This window comes from Carya illinoinensis, chromosome 10, assembly GCF_018687715.1.
Source record: "Carya illinoinensis cultivar Pawnee chromosome 10, C.illinoinensisPawnee_v1, whole genome shotgun sequence".
Lineage (NCBI taxonomy): Eukaryota > Viridiplantae > Streptophyta > Magnoliopsida > Fagales > Juglandaceae > Carya > Carya illinoinensis.
In genome coordinates this window covers 21,503,818-21,518,132 of record NC_056761.1, presented here as the reverse complement: position 1 = coordinate 21,518,132, position 14,315 = coordinate 21,503,818, and the positions used below count along the sequence as shown (strand labels likewise).

Sequence of the window (14,315 nt, the reverse complement as noted above, 5' to 3'; positions counted from 1 at the left end):
TAGCATTTTTCTTGAAAGAAAATACCTATAATAAACTTTGGTACTGCTATGCAATATCCTCCTAATTCCAGTACTCGATATTTCATTTTATTTAAAATATAGGACAACCATGATTGATTTGACTATAATATTGTTTGCTCGTTGACGGAATAAAATATATATCAATATGCTCAAATATGTCTTAATCCAATGGAAATTTCATTTCATTTGACTATACAGGTATAACTAAGACGTGTTGATCCAGGACTGGACCTCGAGTGAGCTAAGTAATTTCTCTTTATCTATGGAAATCACCATCACATGAAAAGTTAAAAACGTTTTTTATTGAAGTCAATGACAGTAGTGCGAAGCAATATTCGCAACTATTAATAGGGCTTTGAGGCCTGATCTGCAAGTCGAAATAATTGAGCTCTATACATACGTACAGCTAGCTAGAGATGGTGAACACTAGTTCGTATGGTGAAAAAATGCCTGCGAGTAGAGGCTTTTGGAGTCCTGAAGAAGACCAGAAGTTGAAAGCCTATATTAAGCGATATGGCATTTGGAATTGGTGTCGGATGCCAGAAGCTGCCGGTAGGAATTTTTATTCGTGCATCATGGTATGGTGTTTATATATACTTTAGTTAACTTAATTTTTATTGGTTTTATTTCTACTTTTCTTTAAGGTTTGGCACGATCTGGGAAAAGTTGCAGGCTCCGTTGGATGAATTACCTCAGGCTTGGCATTAAGCGAGGAAACTTCAGCCAAGAAGACGACGAAACTATACTCAAATGGCATGAACTGCTGGGAAACAGGTAAGTACATTACAAATTCTATGCGAAAGATTTACCGTAAAGTTGAAGATTCCTGCCATAGAGATTTGAGTCTGATTCTTGTTGAGGATGAAGATCCTCTGCCTTAATACAAGGCTTTCCTATTATGGCCTTCATTGACTCGTGATTCGTGTAACCTTATTCTTTCCTTTATTTACTTGATTTTCTCTCATTTATTTGTAATCAATCTCTATATGTAATTTCCATATATATTCATGTAAATGCAACTATATAATACCATAGACTCACCAACACAAAGTGTGGTACTGGTTTCACTAAACCTTCTCATGGTATCACGAGCCAAACCGGATTAACATCCTCTATCCAGCATTCTTGTTTCATGGCTACCGAAACCTTCCCCACCCTCCTCCCTTTCAACATCTTAATTCACATGGTCACCATCAAACTCTCTTCCACCAACTATCTCCTATGGAAAAGCCAGCTTCTTCCCCTTCTTGAAAGCCAAGAATTGATCGGTTACGTTGATGGAACCATTCTTCCCCCACCCAAATTTGATCCTGCCAATTCTCACACACCAAATGACAAACACTTGGCATGGAAAGCTGCTGACCAACGCCTACTTAGTCTCCTTTCTTCTCTCACCGAGGAGGCCATGTCTGAGGTTGTTGGTCTCTCCACTGCCTGTGAGGTCTGGTTGACCTTGGAAAACACTTTCAGTCATCGATCAAAAGCACGTGAAATTCATCTCAAAGACGATCTCCAACTGATGAAACGTGGCACCCGATCTGTTTCACTCTACGCCTGAGCTTTCAGGGCCATTTGTGACCAACTTCATGCAATTGGTCGGCCGGTTGATAGCACCGATAAGGTGCACTGGTTCCTCCGTGGTCTCGGCGCTGATTTCTCGAGTTTCTCCACCGCCCAAATGGCTCTCACTCCTCTCCCCTGTTTTGCAGATTTAGTTTCCAAAGCTGAGAGCTTTGAGCTCTTCCAGAAGTCACTGGAGTCTCCTGCACCTCCAACTGCAGCTTTCCTTGCTGCAAATCGTGGCCTCGATCGGAATACCCAGCATTCCTCTTCCTGAAATTCCCATGGTCGAACCGGTGGCCATGGACGCAACTCTGGAAATCGTGGCCGATCCACCTATGGCCAAGGCCAGCATCCTCCTCGCTGTCTAATTTGCCGACGGTAGGGGTGTGCATCCAGACCGGTTTTTTTCAGGATCCGATCTGGAAATCCGGATTCGGGTGAATCCGGGCGGTTATCCGCCCGGATGTTATAAACCTGGATCCGATTACGGATCTGGTTTTATAACCCGGTAATCCATAAACGGGTTATACACCCGGTTACTGATTTCCCCCCCCCTCCCCCCGAAACGACACCGTTTCTTCTTACATTTTGATTTTCCCCAAACGTAACCCGGTTTCTCTCGATCATGACTCAGCTCGTCTTCTCTCACTCATCTTCTCTCACGCTCGTCTCTCAAGAACCCTAGGGCCTGTGGCGATTGCATAGCAAATCTTCTGTCTTGTCTTGAAACCTCTCTCTCTCTCGATTTGGGTGGATTCCTTTTTCTGGGTTTACGTTTGATTTTCGCATGATGTTATCTCTTTTCTGATTTACACATTTCTTGGCTTGTGATTTACGAATTTGGACGTTTTTCTAGTTGAATCTCTCTATTTAGCAAAATTGTGGCTCTAATTTACAGTGTTGATCTCTCAAGATCTGTTTAGGGTCTGCCATTTGGGTTTGCAATTCTGCATTTGTATTTGTAATTTTTCTGGTTGTGAGTTTGCTGATTCTTAGTGATTCTGTTGGTCTAGGGTTTTAATTTGATTTCACATTGATGCATTCATTATTTGGGTCTGTGAGTTTGCACTTGAAATTTTCATGCTTTCATTTTCACTTGAAATACTTCATATTTGGGTCTGTGAGTTTGCATTTGTATACGTAGGACTGTTATCATTTTTTTGTGTTACTAAATTATATCTTTAAATGTTTGGTGGGTGCAAGGTGTAAAGGGGTACGTAGTCTTACTTTAGGTTGGAGAGGGTTTGAGACAGAAATGGTTGCTACTAGTGGATAATGAAATCAAGGGAACCTTGCATTTTGACACCAAAATATAGAATTCTTCTATTCAGTATTTGTTAAGCCAATTCTTTCAATTTCGACATAATAATAGTAATAAGAGCCAAAGTTGCCTTCGAAGGTGGAAGAAAAAATGAAAACACAAAGCCAAAACAGTAATGACAACTTTGATCAGGTACAAAATTCAGTGGTTTAGTAATCAGGTACAAGGAGAGCAAAAAATTGTAGGACACGATTCTAGACTTCTAGTGGTAAGAAACTACCACTGTATACAAACATATGATGTTAAGCATCAATTTTCTTTTTTCTTTTTTTGCTATTTATTCCCCTCATAGAATACAAGGTTGTACACAGAATCAAAATTGCATCCAGGTTAAGTACAACCAACCAAAACAAAAATATAAAGAAAAGAATTTAAACAAAAAAAAAAAATGAGCTCTCGTGTAATCCACATGAGTGACAATACCAACTCTCTAAGTGTGTCTGTAAGCATCATCTGGTCAAAATTGTTTAAGCCATTGGCCAATCTGAGAGAGCATCCAATATTTTAGATATCATTTCCATTCCTGGTCTGGTCCTATTCATGCAAACAGATGATTCCATGAGTGTTGTAGATTATGATGGTGAAAGATCAAAAGAGAGTGACCCCTCCCTAATCCTCAAATCATGTACCTAAATGAGGTTACATATCATTGCTTGATCATTCAAAGGGTATGCTTTCAAAACTAATAGAAAGCTTGATTAATGATATTTTCAAAACAGTTGGTGATGTACTCTCGATTTGTCTTCTTAAATAGGCTCCAATGACATTAACCTCTTACCTAAAAAAAACACAAAAAAGCTTTTAAAATGGCAAATTTTTCACCTGAACAATCCTAAGTACGGCCATGGCCCATAACGAGAACAAAATTTTCGGGGTGGACTTCAATGATTGAGATGGGCATCAGGGACAGCAATAAAGATTAGTAATTTAGAAGGATATATTATATCTATTGGCTTGTTGCTTGTTCTTCTTCTCCTTTCTGGTTTAAATATATATGCAATTGAAAGAGTTAAGAATTGGTTCCAATCAGATCGAACACGTAGATGTGTTTCTGTCACTGTTTGTGATGAACTATGATAAGTTTTTTATGTTTATCAATTGGGAGTTAAACTTTATACCTTTCTCTGAGACTGTAGGCCAAACTGATACAAAGAGATGGTACTTTCAGACTTTCTGGTGGGCCAATGTGACAATACAAATCTCATTGTGGTCTATAATCCATGAAGTTGCATCTAAGCCCAATGGTCTTTCTGTCCTTAGCATGACATTCAAGACTTGCAAGTACGTAAAGACATTAGACATTAAAGTGCTTTTACCATCAACAAAGTGACAAGAACAATATCAGTACTAATATTAATTGTGATATTGACTCCTTTTTTATTTTATCTTTCCAGTCCCCTAAACTCAGTTGGTGTGCTCAAGAACTATTTGGTGTCGAAGATTTGAAGAAACCATAAATGCCACTGGGTAAGATAAAAATATGCAACAATATGCTTGTGCAGTTGATGCTTGACTTTTCTTGTTTAATTAAATATTAAGATGGATATAATGGCTATATTTCCTGTAATCAGGTTGTTGGATTGTGCTGGTCAATGTCCCTTGTGCAGCTTCCTCAATTCCATATTCAACTTTCAAGATGTGAAGAGCATTGTAATTTTTTTTTTTGAAATAGTAGCAGTATTTTAATGTATTATTATTTATTTTGTTCTTTGTAATGGATTGTCTTAGTTTAATTAGTTGTAATGTATTATTATTTATTTTGTTCTTTGTAAATTTATGTTTTGCATTGAGATATAAACAAAAATATTATCTATTTTTGCATTTTTATTTATTTTGTTCTTTAATTTACTTTTTTTCTTTTTTTAACTTATAAAATGTGTTCAAATTATTTTTTAAAACAAATTGGGCAATTGAAATAAGATATCAGATTTTTTTTTTTAAAGTGCTATATATATATTTTTTGGGGTTTTAAAGTCTAAAAAAAAAAAAAAACCCGGATTAGACCCGGTTATAACCTGGATATCCGGGTTTTGAGGCCAAAAGTGCAAAAAATCCGAATATCCAGTTATAATCCAGATAAGACCCGGTTATCTGCCTAGATTGGAATCCGGGTCAATTCGGGCGGATAACCGCCCGATTTTTAAAATCCGGATCCGGATCCGGTTATGGCCAGATACCCGGATCCGAATTCGGTTGAACACCCCTAGCCGACGGGATGGACACTACGCTGATCGTTGTCATCAGCGCTACACCTGGAGTGAACTTAGCGATTCCCATGCTCATCTGGCTGAAGCCTTCAACGCCTCCTCTGTTAATGGAACCGAAGCCTCTGATTGGTTCTTGGACACAGGGGCTTCAGCCCACATGTCCAATGATCCAGTGCTTTTGGATCAGCCCACTCAATACACGGGTAAGGACTCAGTAATTGTGGGATATGGTGCCTCATTACCTATTACCCATACTGGTACTCTCTCTCCCGCCCAAAATATTCATTTATTAGATGTTTTGGTTGTTCCTCATCTCCCTAAAAATCTTCTTTCCATTAGTATATTAACTTCTGATTTCCCTTTGTCTGTTACATTTACTAATCATTTTTCACTGTTTAGAATCGTCAAACAGGAAGGGTGGTGGCAACCGGTAAGAAAGATGGTGGCTTATATGTGTTGGAACGTAGCAACTCTACTTTTATTTTTGTCCTTAAAAATAAATCTTTACATGCTTCCTATGATTTATGGCATGCTCGTCTAGGACATGTAAATCACTCTATCATTTCTTTCTGAATAAATGAGGACATCTTTATCTCACTTCTTTATTACCCTCTCCAACTTTGTGTAGTACCTGTCAACTTGCAAAAAGTCATCGTTTGCCTTATTCCCGTAACGAACATAGATCGTCTCATGTACTCGATCTCATTCATTGTGATATATGGGGTCCTTCTCCCATAAAATTAAATTCAGGATTTACCTATTACGTTCTCTTTATTGATGATTATTCGCGTTTCAGTTGGCTTTATCCTTTGAAATTCAAATCTGATTTTTGCAAGATTTTCATCCAATTTCAAAAATTTGTTGAAAATCAATATTCTACTCATATCAAAGTTTTTCAAAGTGATGGTGGAGGTGAATTTACTAGCACTTGCTTCAAAGCTCATCTTCGTACTTCTGGCATTCATCATCAAATTTCTTGCCCATATACACTCGCACAAAATGGCCGTGCCGAACGCAAACACCGCCATGTCACTGAGACCAGCTTGGCCCTCCTTTTTCACTCTCATCTTTCACCTTGTTTATGGGTTGACGCCTTCAGCACTGCAGGTTACATCATCAACCGTTTTCCCACACCACTTCTTGGAGGTAAGTCCCCGTTTGAACTCTTATATGGCTCCTCTCCCAATTATGAAAATTTTCATCCTTTTGGCTGTCATGTTTATCCTTGTCTACGTGATTATATGCCTAACAAACTTTCTCCTCGCAGTATTCCTTGTATTTTTTTGGGTTACCATCCCTCTCATAAAGGGTTTCGTTGCCTTGACCCCATCACTTCTAGGCTATATATCACTCGACATGCCCAATTTGATGAAAATTATTTCCCCTTCATTACCACCTCCCAGGCCCAACCCCTTTCCTCTCTCCAATTTTCTAATTTCTTGGAACCTAGTCTTCTCCAGATAGACCTCCCTCCCTCTTCCCCTGATCACCATTCTCCACACATTACTTCTTCCAGATCCACCCCGTGTGCTATTTGTACTAATCCTATGGATGAGTCTTTGCAGGTCACTGATTCTTTTGCAGGTCCTTCTTCGCCACACCCGGCTTCTCGCTCGCCATCTCCTGCTCCACAAGATGCTCCTGCTCCTGCTTTTCCATTGGGCTCTCACCCAATGCTCACATGAGCTAAAGCTGGTATTTTTAAGACCCGCCATCCGGCAAACCTTGGTGTCTTGGCATCCTCTGGACTTCTTTCTGCTCTTCTTGTTTCTACTGAGCCTAAAGGATTTAAATCTGCCACTAAGAATCCTGCCTGGCTTGCTTGCATGGATGAAGAAGTCCAAGCCTTGCAAACTAATCGTAGCTGGATTTTGGTCCCCCGTCCCGCCAACACCAACATTGTGGGCTCCAAATGGGTGTTTCAGACTAAATATCTACCTGATGGTTCCATTGAGCGTCTCAAAGCTTGCCTTGTTGCTAAGGGCTATACACAGGTACCTGGTCTTGACTATACTGATACCTTTAGTCCTGTTATCAAGACTACCACTGTTCGTGTTGTACTTTCCATTACTGTGACCAACAAATGGCCTCTTCGTCAACTTGATGTTAAGAATGCTTTTCTTAACGGCACTGTCACTGAAAACGTTTATATGGAACAACCTCCTGGGTACATTGATCCACGTTTTCCTAATCATGTTTGTTAGTTGAAGAAAGCCCTCTATGGTCTCAAGCAAGCTCCTCGTGCCTAGTTCCAGTGTTTTAGCTCTTTTCTCATACAGATTGGTTTCTCATGCAGTCGTGTTGACCCTTGACTTTTTGTCTTTCATAAGCAATCTGACATTATCTATTTGCTTCTTTATGTTGATGATATTATTGTTACTGGCAACAACTCATCTCTTCTTACCAGCTTTACTTGTAAAATCAATTCTGAGTTTGCCACAAAAGATTTGGGTTCTCTCAGTTATTTTCTTGGTCTTGAAGCTTCAACAACTGCAGATGGTCTTTTTATCAATCAGCTAAAATATGCCCGGGACATCCTTACTCGAGTTCAGTTACTTGACAGCAAACCCATCCACACTCCCATGGTTGTTTCTCAGCATCTGTCTGCTAATGGTCCCATGTTTTCGGACCCCACGCTTTATCGGTCTCTCGTTGGCGCTCTCCAATATTTGACCATCATGCGCCCTAATATTGCTCGTGCTATCAACTCTGTTAGCCAATTTCTACATGCTCCCACTGAAGATCATTTTCTTGCTGTTAAGCATATCCTTCGCTATATTAAAGGCACTCTTCATTTTGGCCTTACTTTTCACTCCTCTGCTGCCCTTGGTGCTCTAGTTGCCTACTCTGATGCTGACTGGGCAGGTTGTCCTGACACTCGTTGCTTTACCTCTGGCTACTCTGTTTATCTTGGTGACAATTTGGTCTCTTGGAGTGCTAAGAAGCAACCTGCTGTCTCACGCTCCAGCTGCGAATCTGAGTATCGTGCCCTTGCACACACTGCTGCTGAACTTCTTTGGCTTACACATCTTCTTCATGACCTCCAGGTTCCTCTTCCTCAGCGGCCTCTTCTCTTATGCGACAACAAAAGTGCCATCTTCTTGAGCTCCAACCTCGTTTCGCACAAACGGGCCAAGCATGTTGAACTGGACTACCATTTCCTTCGAGAACTTGTTGTCGCTGGCAAACTCCACACGCAATATGTGCCCTCTCATCTCCAAGTTGCTGACATCTTCACCAAAAGTTTTCCTCGTCCTCTTTTTGAATTCTTTTTGCATGCATTTTAACTTTGAAGCACTGATCATGAAAAATGAAAGAAATATAATAGGTTTTTTCTTATAGCAGTCCACTTGTTCCAAATATCCATTCATCTGAATCAAAATCCCATCAAATAATTTGACTGAAAACAATGTTATTCACGGATCGTAATTAATATGAATTTTGCTTTATGGAATAGCAAAATATGTGCATTTAAAGAACATTTCTAATTTCACAAATTATAATCCTTTTATAAGATGGCCCAAGGATGCTCTAATTTGGGGTCTACCATTTAGAAATCTAGGGTTCTAGATTAGCTACAACTTCGCTTCCATTTTCGTAATATGATTTCAAATAGTGTTAAAAGCAAGATTTTTTAAGCATGCATGCCATGATGACAGGCAAAGGAGATTGAGTTCTCTCTCTCTCTCTCTCTCTCTCTCTCTCTCTCTCTCTCTCTCTCTCTCTCTCTCTCTCTCTCTCTCCATGGTAGATGAAAGGCAAAAGCTATCAGACTTCTGTTAAACCCAGATGTTGAAGATACTTTAGAATCATTTTTAGAGCATCTAATAGTGAAGAAAGTAAAACCCGGAGATCTTCTAAGTTACAGTGCTTGAGTGTAATGTCCTTGCCGTTTTTAATTTATTTTAGATGGTCTGCAATTGCTGCAAAGCTTCCTGGAAGAACTGACAATGAAATAAAAAATTACTGGCACGCGCACTTGAAAAAGCGCAGTAAGATCAACACTTCCTCGTCAACGACTGCATCAGAAATAGTGAAATCATCCGAGGTTGAAGTTAACAAGAAGGATTCTCCCAGGATTCAAGATCTCCTACTTTGCGATGCCCCAATTTTGCCAAACATGGATGCCACTGAAGGTATACCGATGTCAACACAAATGCCCATTAATGATATCTCTTCTTCACGCACTGATCGAGCCGTTGAAATTGTCCAACATATAGAGAAGAATTTTTGTTCATCTGAAACATCTGATCAAAATTACCTAAGTATATGGGAGCAACCATTTTCGTTTCAGGACATGTGCATATTGGAAACAGACCCTGGATTTATGGTTCCAACTACTACGATGTGGCTCCAAGAGCCCATGTATCCATATGTTTACCTTGATACTAGCTACGATTTATGGATCGATTGATCAATGCAAGCATAAATGCATGTGATGTGCATGATAGGACGTATCTTTCATTAAGAGTACTTGTTTTGAGCTAGAGGAACTCGTGTGATCTATTGTCTTCAAATACATTCAATGGTTATGTTGTAAATAAGCAATATGCATTGGATAATTACTATTACTTAGTTTTTAAGTGTTTAATTCGTGAGTAATGTATGTTGCTCGAGTACAAAACAACGTTTTAACAAACAACGAAAGGGGAAAAAGCACAGACATGCTTGAGATGTGCAAATTATTTATTGCCATTGAAACCACGCCATTATTGTTGTGAAAAACGATGACAATGAAGTAAAAGTAAATGCAAAAGAGACAAGCAATCACACACATGACATAAAGATTTACGTGGTTCGACAAATTGTCTACATTCACGGCAGCTGCAGATGATTTTTATTACTTGAGGAATCACAATACAATAGTGGGGGCGACTACTATTCTCTCAGCACAGCCATATGTCATAAAATAACATATATATAGTCAAAAGATGGAAAAATTCTAAAATCCGTGTAATAGTGATGTTCGCTCAAGCGGCGTGTCGAGCGCGCATTGAGCGAACCTTTTTTTGGCAATTGCTCGAATTCACTGTCGTGCTATCTTCAAGTGAGGCTCTCTGACTTGCCTTCCCTCAAGCAGCTAATGACTCTGCTCGAGCAATGTGGACCAGACTTTACAGTACTCAACAATTCTCCCACTTGGAAATTGGTACACCTACTGCATCGCCTTCGTCCTCAAACATGATATCCTCTACCTTTGCAACTCATTGCCCTTGTCTTCATGCTAGAAGATCAACTGAAGTTGCACACAACTTCAATTTTTCAAGTGTAATACCCTTTGTCAATATATCAGCAGGGTTCTTGCTTCCACAAATTTTCTCAAGTAACAACTGTCCGTTATCTAACAATTATCATATAAAGTGATACCTGATCTAAATGTTCTTGGTCTTGGAATGAAATATTGGATTATTGGCAAGAAATATGGCACTCTGATTATCACTGTATAGAGTGCCATTCTGATTCTTCTTACCCAATTCCTCCAAGAATCCCTGTAGCCATATCATCTCTTTTGAAGCCTTTGACACTGCAATATACTCAGCTTTTGTAATAGACAAAGAAATTGTTTTCTACAGATTAGAACCTTATGACACTGCAGTACCACCTAGAGTGTAAATAAAGCCTGTGATACTCTTTCTACTATCAATATCTCCAGCTAAATCAGCATTAACATAGTCCTGCACTTTTAAGCTCTCTCCTAAGAAACATAAGGACATTTTTTAGGAGCCTTTTAGGTACCTTAGAATCCACTTCACTACTTCCCAATGTTGTTTTTCTGAGTTACTCATGTATCTACTCACAACTCCCACCACATGGATAATATCTAATCTAGTGCAAATCATAGCATACATAAGTGAACTAATCCTTGTTCCTCCTCTGACTTAGGTGACTAATCCTTGTTAAGTCTAAAGTGACTGTCCAAGGGTGAGACAACTAGTTTGGCCTTGTCCATATTGAACCTGTGATGCCCCTGGTCTTCTCATACGGACACATGAAAATTGAGCTATCGGGATGATGACAACACGAGTCATACATCCCATCGATCGCCAAGTACTAAGTGTGTGTACAAGTTAAAGTATACAACAAAAATAAAGCAGCGGAATAATAAAGTCAGTCATCTAAGTACTAGAGTTTGTTTAAATATAAACTTGCCTAAAACAAGCGTAACAAAATATTACAAGTTCCAATATCATCAGAAAACAAAATACATAATTTTAGATGGAAAATAATTTCCAAATAAAATAAGCCAAACTCCAAATTAGTTCTCTGGCAGAGTCGTCTCTTCAGGCTCGGTCTCCTCCTCATCTGCATTCAAATCTATGGTACCAAATACCGTACTGTAGTAACAATCCAAACAAACCTCAAGATAAAATACATTCATACAATAACCAAATGCATGAACATGATGCCATATGCATATGTCCCGAAAATCATCCTTTCCCGAAATAACCAATTTTACACATACGCCTAAATCCTATTTTGGCCCAAACATTTCCTCGCCACTATCCCAGATAATGATCCAAAAATCCAATCCATTAAAACAATTGTTATTTTATCAGAAAATGGCCCAAAATCCAATTTCAAATCAATGTCCAATTTAATCTGCATGCACCATGGTCTCTCCTAGGGACCATCCGTAGACCCCGGCTACTATGCCACACCGCAGATAATGACTACACATGTGACATCTACAGGAGTCATGCCTAGTTCCGCGCCTAGCACGTTATGTAACCAAGCATCCTCTAGCGCCCACCAGCAGAGGGGTCACAGAGTTAGTACGAGAGAGTTACCATCCTGTCTGATCCCGTTGTAGCCTAGCGACAACTCAGGGGACGTTACTTAGTATATTATGCTTTCGAGTGACTAGAGGAGCTCCATTGAGATAATGCCCCATCTCTGCTTGGGGTCGTGATACGCACGTATCAAAAAATCTATTAACACTTGAAAACCCAATTTTCAATATCCAACACACGTACATGAATGCACCATGCAATGCAAATGACAAGACAAAAATATCCAACATCATCCAAAAATAAAATAACTCCATTCTCAAATCCATTCCACCCCTGACTCCTCGTATTTAGTCCAGCGCAACCAACCAATCACAAATTATTGTTAAAGTAAAAATATATTTAATATTAAAGAAAGTTTGAAAAATACTTACAATGCTATAAAATAATTTTAGGAGAATCAATGAGCTGCAAAAGGTGGCGAAAAATCAACATAACAGTGCAAAATACACAATGGTCGTGGGTCACAAAATACCCACTTTTGAATGGGAAAAAACTAAGACCTGTAATTGATAGAGAATGGCTTAGAGGTGGTGGTGAAGCTAGTGGAAGTGGTTGTTAGCCATGAGTGGCGACACAAACGGCGGTGGAAGTAAAAATTGGCCAAAACAGAGTTTAGCTTGCGATGGTTACTTCGATGACGGATCGGAGCTGGAAATGGGTGGGTTAGGTCGGCAAGAGGCCGGTGATGAAGTGGTGAAGAAATGTTGGTTGGAGGTAGAGCGATGGCGGCACTAGAGCAAATAGACGCCACGACTTGGAGGGGTGCGTGTGGCTTAACGGTGGCTCGGTTGGGGTTGAAAGTTGGTGGGTAGGTGTGCCGGTTGGTTGGGAGTTGAACGATGGGGGCGGTAAGAAGCACAGTAGTGAGCAGCAGTGGCCTGGAGGAGAGGAAAGAAATGACGGGAGAGGGGAGAGAGAGAGAGAGAGTCGCACAGGGCTGGGGGAAAACTGGGGAGGAAAAGAAAAAGAAAGAAAAGAAAGAAGAAAAATAGAAATGAAAAAGAAGAGAAAAAGAAAAAAAGGAAGGAAAGAAATGAGGTCCAATCTTCATAACCTGGGGTTACAAAACTAATCCAACGAAAATTATTTTCAAAATAGTAAATTAAATAAAATAATTTAAATGCACTGATTAAATAAAATAAAATAATAAAATACCAAAAACACAATAATTTTGAAGCCCAAAATAACTAATTTAAATTAAAAAGTAATTAAAATATAATATAATAATAAATAGCAAGAAAGCATGTAAAAATAATTTCACAACTTAATAATCATAAAATAATATTGCAAAAAAAATCACCTTTAATTTAAAATAAGAAAATCACTAATTATAATAATTAAAATAAATTCACTTAATAAAAATACACGTAAAATGGGGATATCACATAGCCTGCTGAGCATGTAAAATAATCTATTGAGTACCTTTTTCACATACTCAGCTTGCGAGAGTCTCAACGTACCTCTGACTCTGTCTCTGATGATTCTTATGCGGCTTGGGAGGTTCGCAAGAATGCTTCCGATACCTAAGTCAGATATCACAATGAGGAAACCTTTTCAATACCAATGAATCAGATAGATCATCACATACTTGGGTTCTTTGTTTATATAGAGTCCGTCAGGCATCTATTGTTATGTGATAGCTGGCTTATCTGCCATTTGAAATCCAAATATTAAGATGGAGGGTTTATCTATATTCGATCGACATCTCTATTCAATCGATAACTTCCTTTTCCCAATGGACTCTGTGATGACTAGACATAGTGAAGTAGGGCCATGAAATATTTTCTTGCCTTAGTGATAGAAGGTCCTGGTGATTTAAGGGATGAAGAGGCTTTATAAGCTTAATTATGGATTTTAGCTCTAAGAACTCTTAGTGAAATTCGGCCATAAGGGAAAACCCAAGCCCACTTGGACTTTAGCCCAATGTTCAAGAATGCTATGTAGTGTTGATAATGGGCCAAGGGGGAAAGAAGTGTGTTAGGAAAGCCCAAGGGAAGGCTTGCATGCCTAACCCTCGTAGCATTGCCATGTCACTCATGCAAGGATTCTTCTAGAAAAATAAAATGATGAGATGCATAGGGAAAACCAAGAGGCACTCGACCAAGCCATCCCACATGCATAGTATCTTCTAGATGTACACCATTTCAATTTCCAAGAGGCATGCATAGGGAAGTGGTGAATAAGGAAGACAAAAGGGATTTCCAAGAAGGGTTTGTGGGGGAAAGCCAAAAGACAAGAAGGATTTTCGGTTTCCTCATACTACACGCCAACCCATGAGTTTTCTTTGATTTTTTCCAAGTGTCAACCATGTAAGGAGTTTCTACAAGAAAAGATGAATTGAAATTTGCACAAAAGACCATCTTAACCCTAAATTTTCAGCCACCACACTCATTTGTCCTTCATGCATTGGGT

General features: G+C 39.2%; 1 protein-coding gene across 1 annotated transcript; it reads left to right on the top strand.

The window, feature by feature from the left end:
* Positions 1–437: 437 nt before the first annotated feature.
* On the top strand, positions 438–9,526 carry LOC122278548 (transcription factor MYB4-like). Its single transcript, XM_043088727.1, has 3 exons — positions 438–573; positions 666–795; positions 9,022–9,526. Exons 1-3 carry the CDS (start codon positions 438–440, stop codon positions 9,524–9,526), a joined length of 771 nt encoding a protein of 256 aa, XP_042944661.1.
* Positions 9,527–14,315: the final 4,789 nt, after the last annotated feature.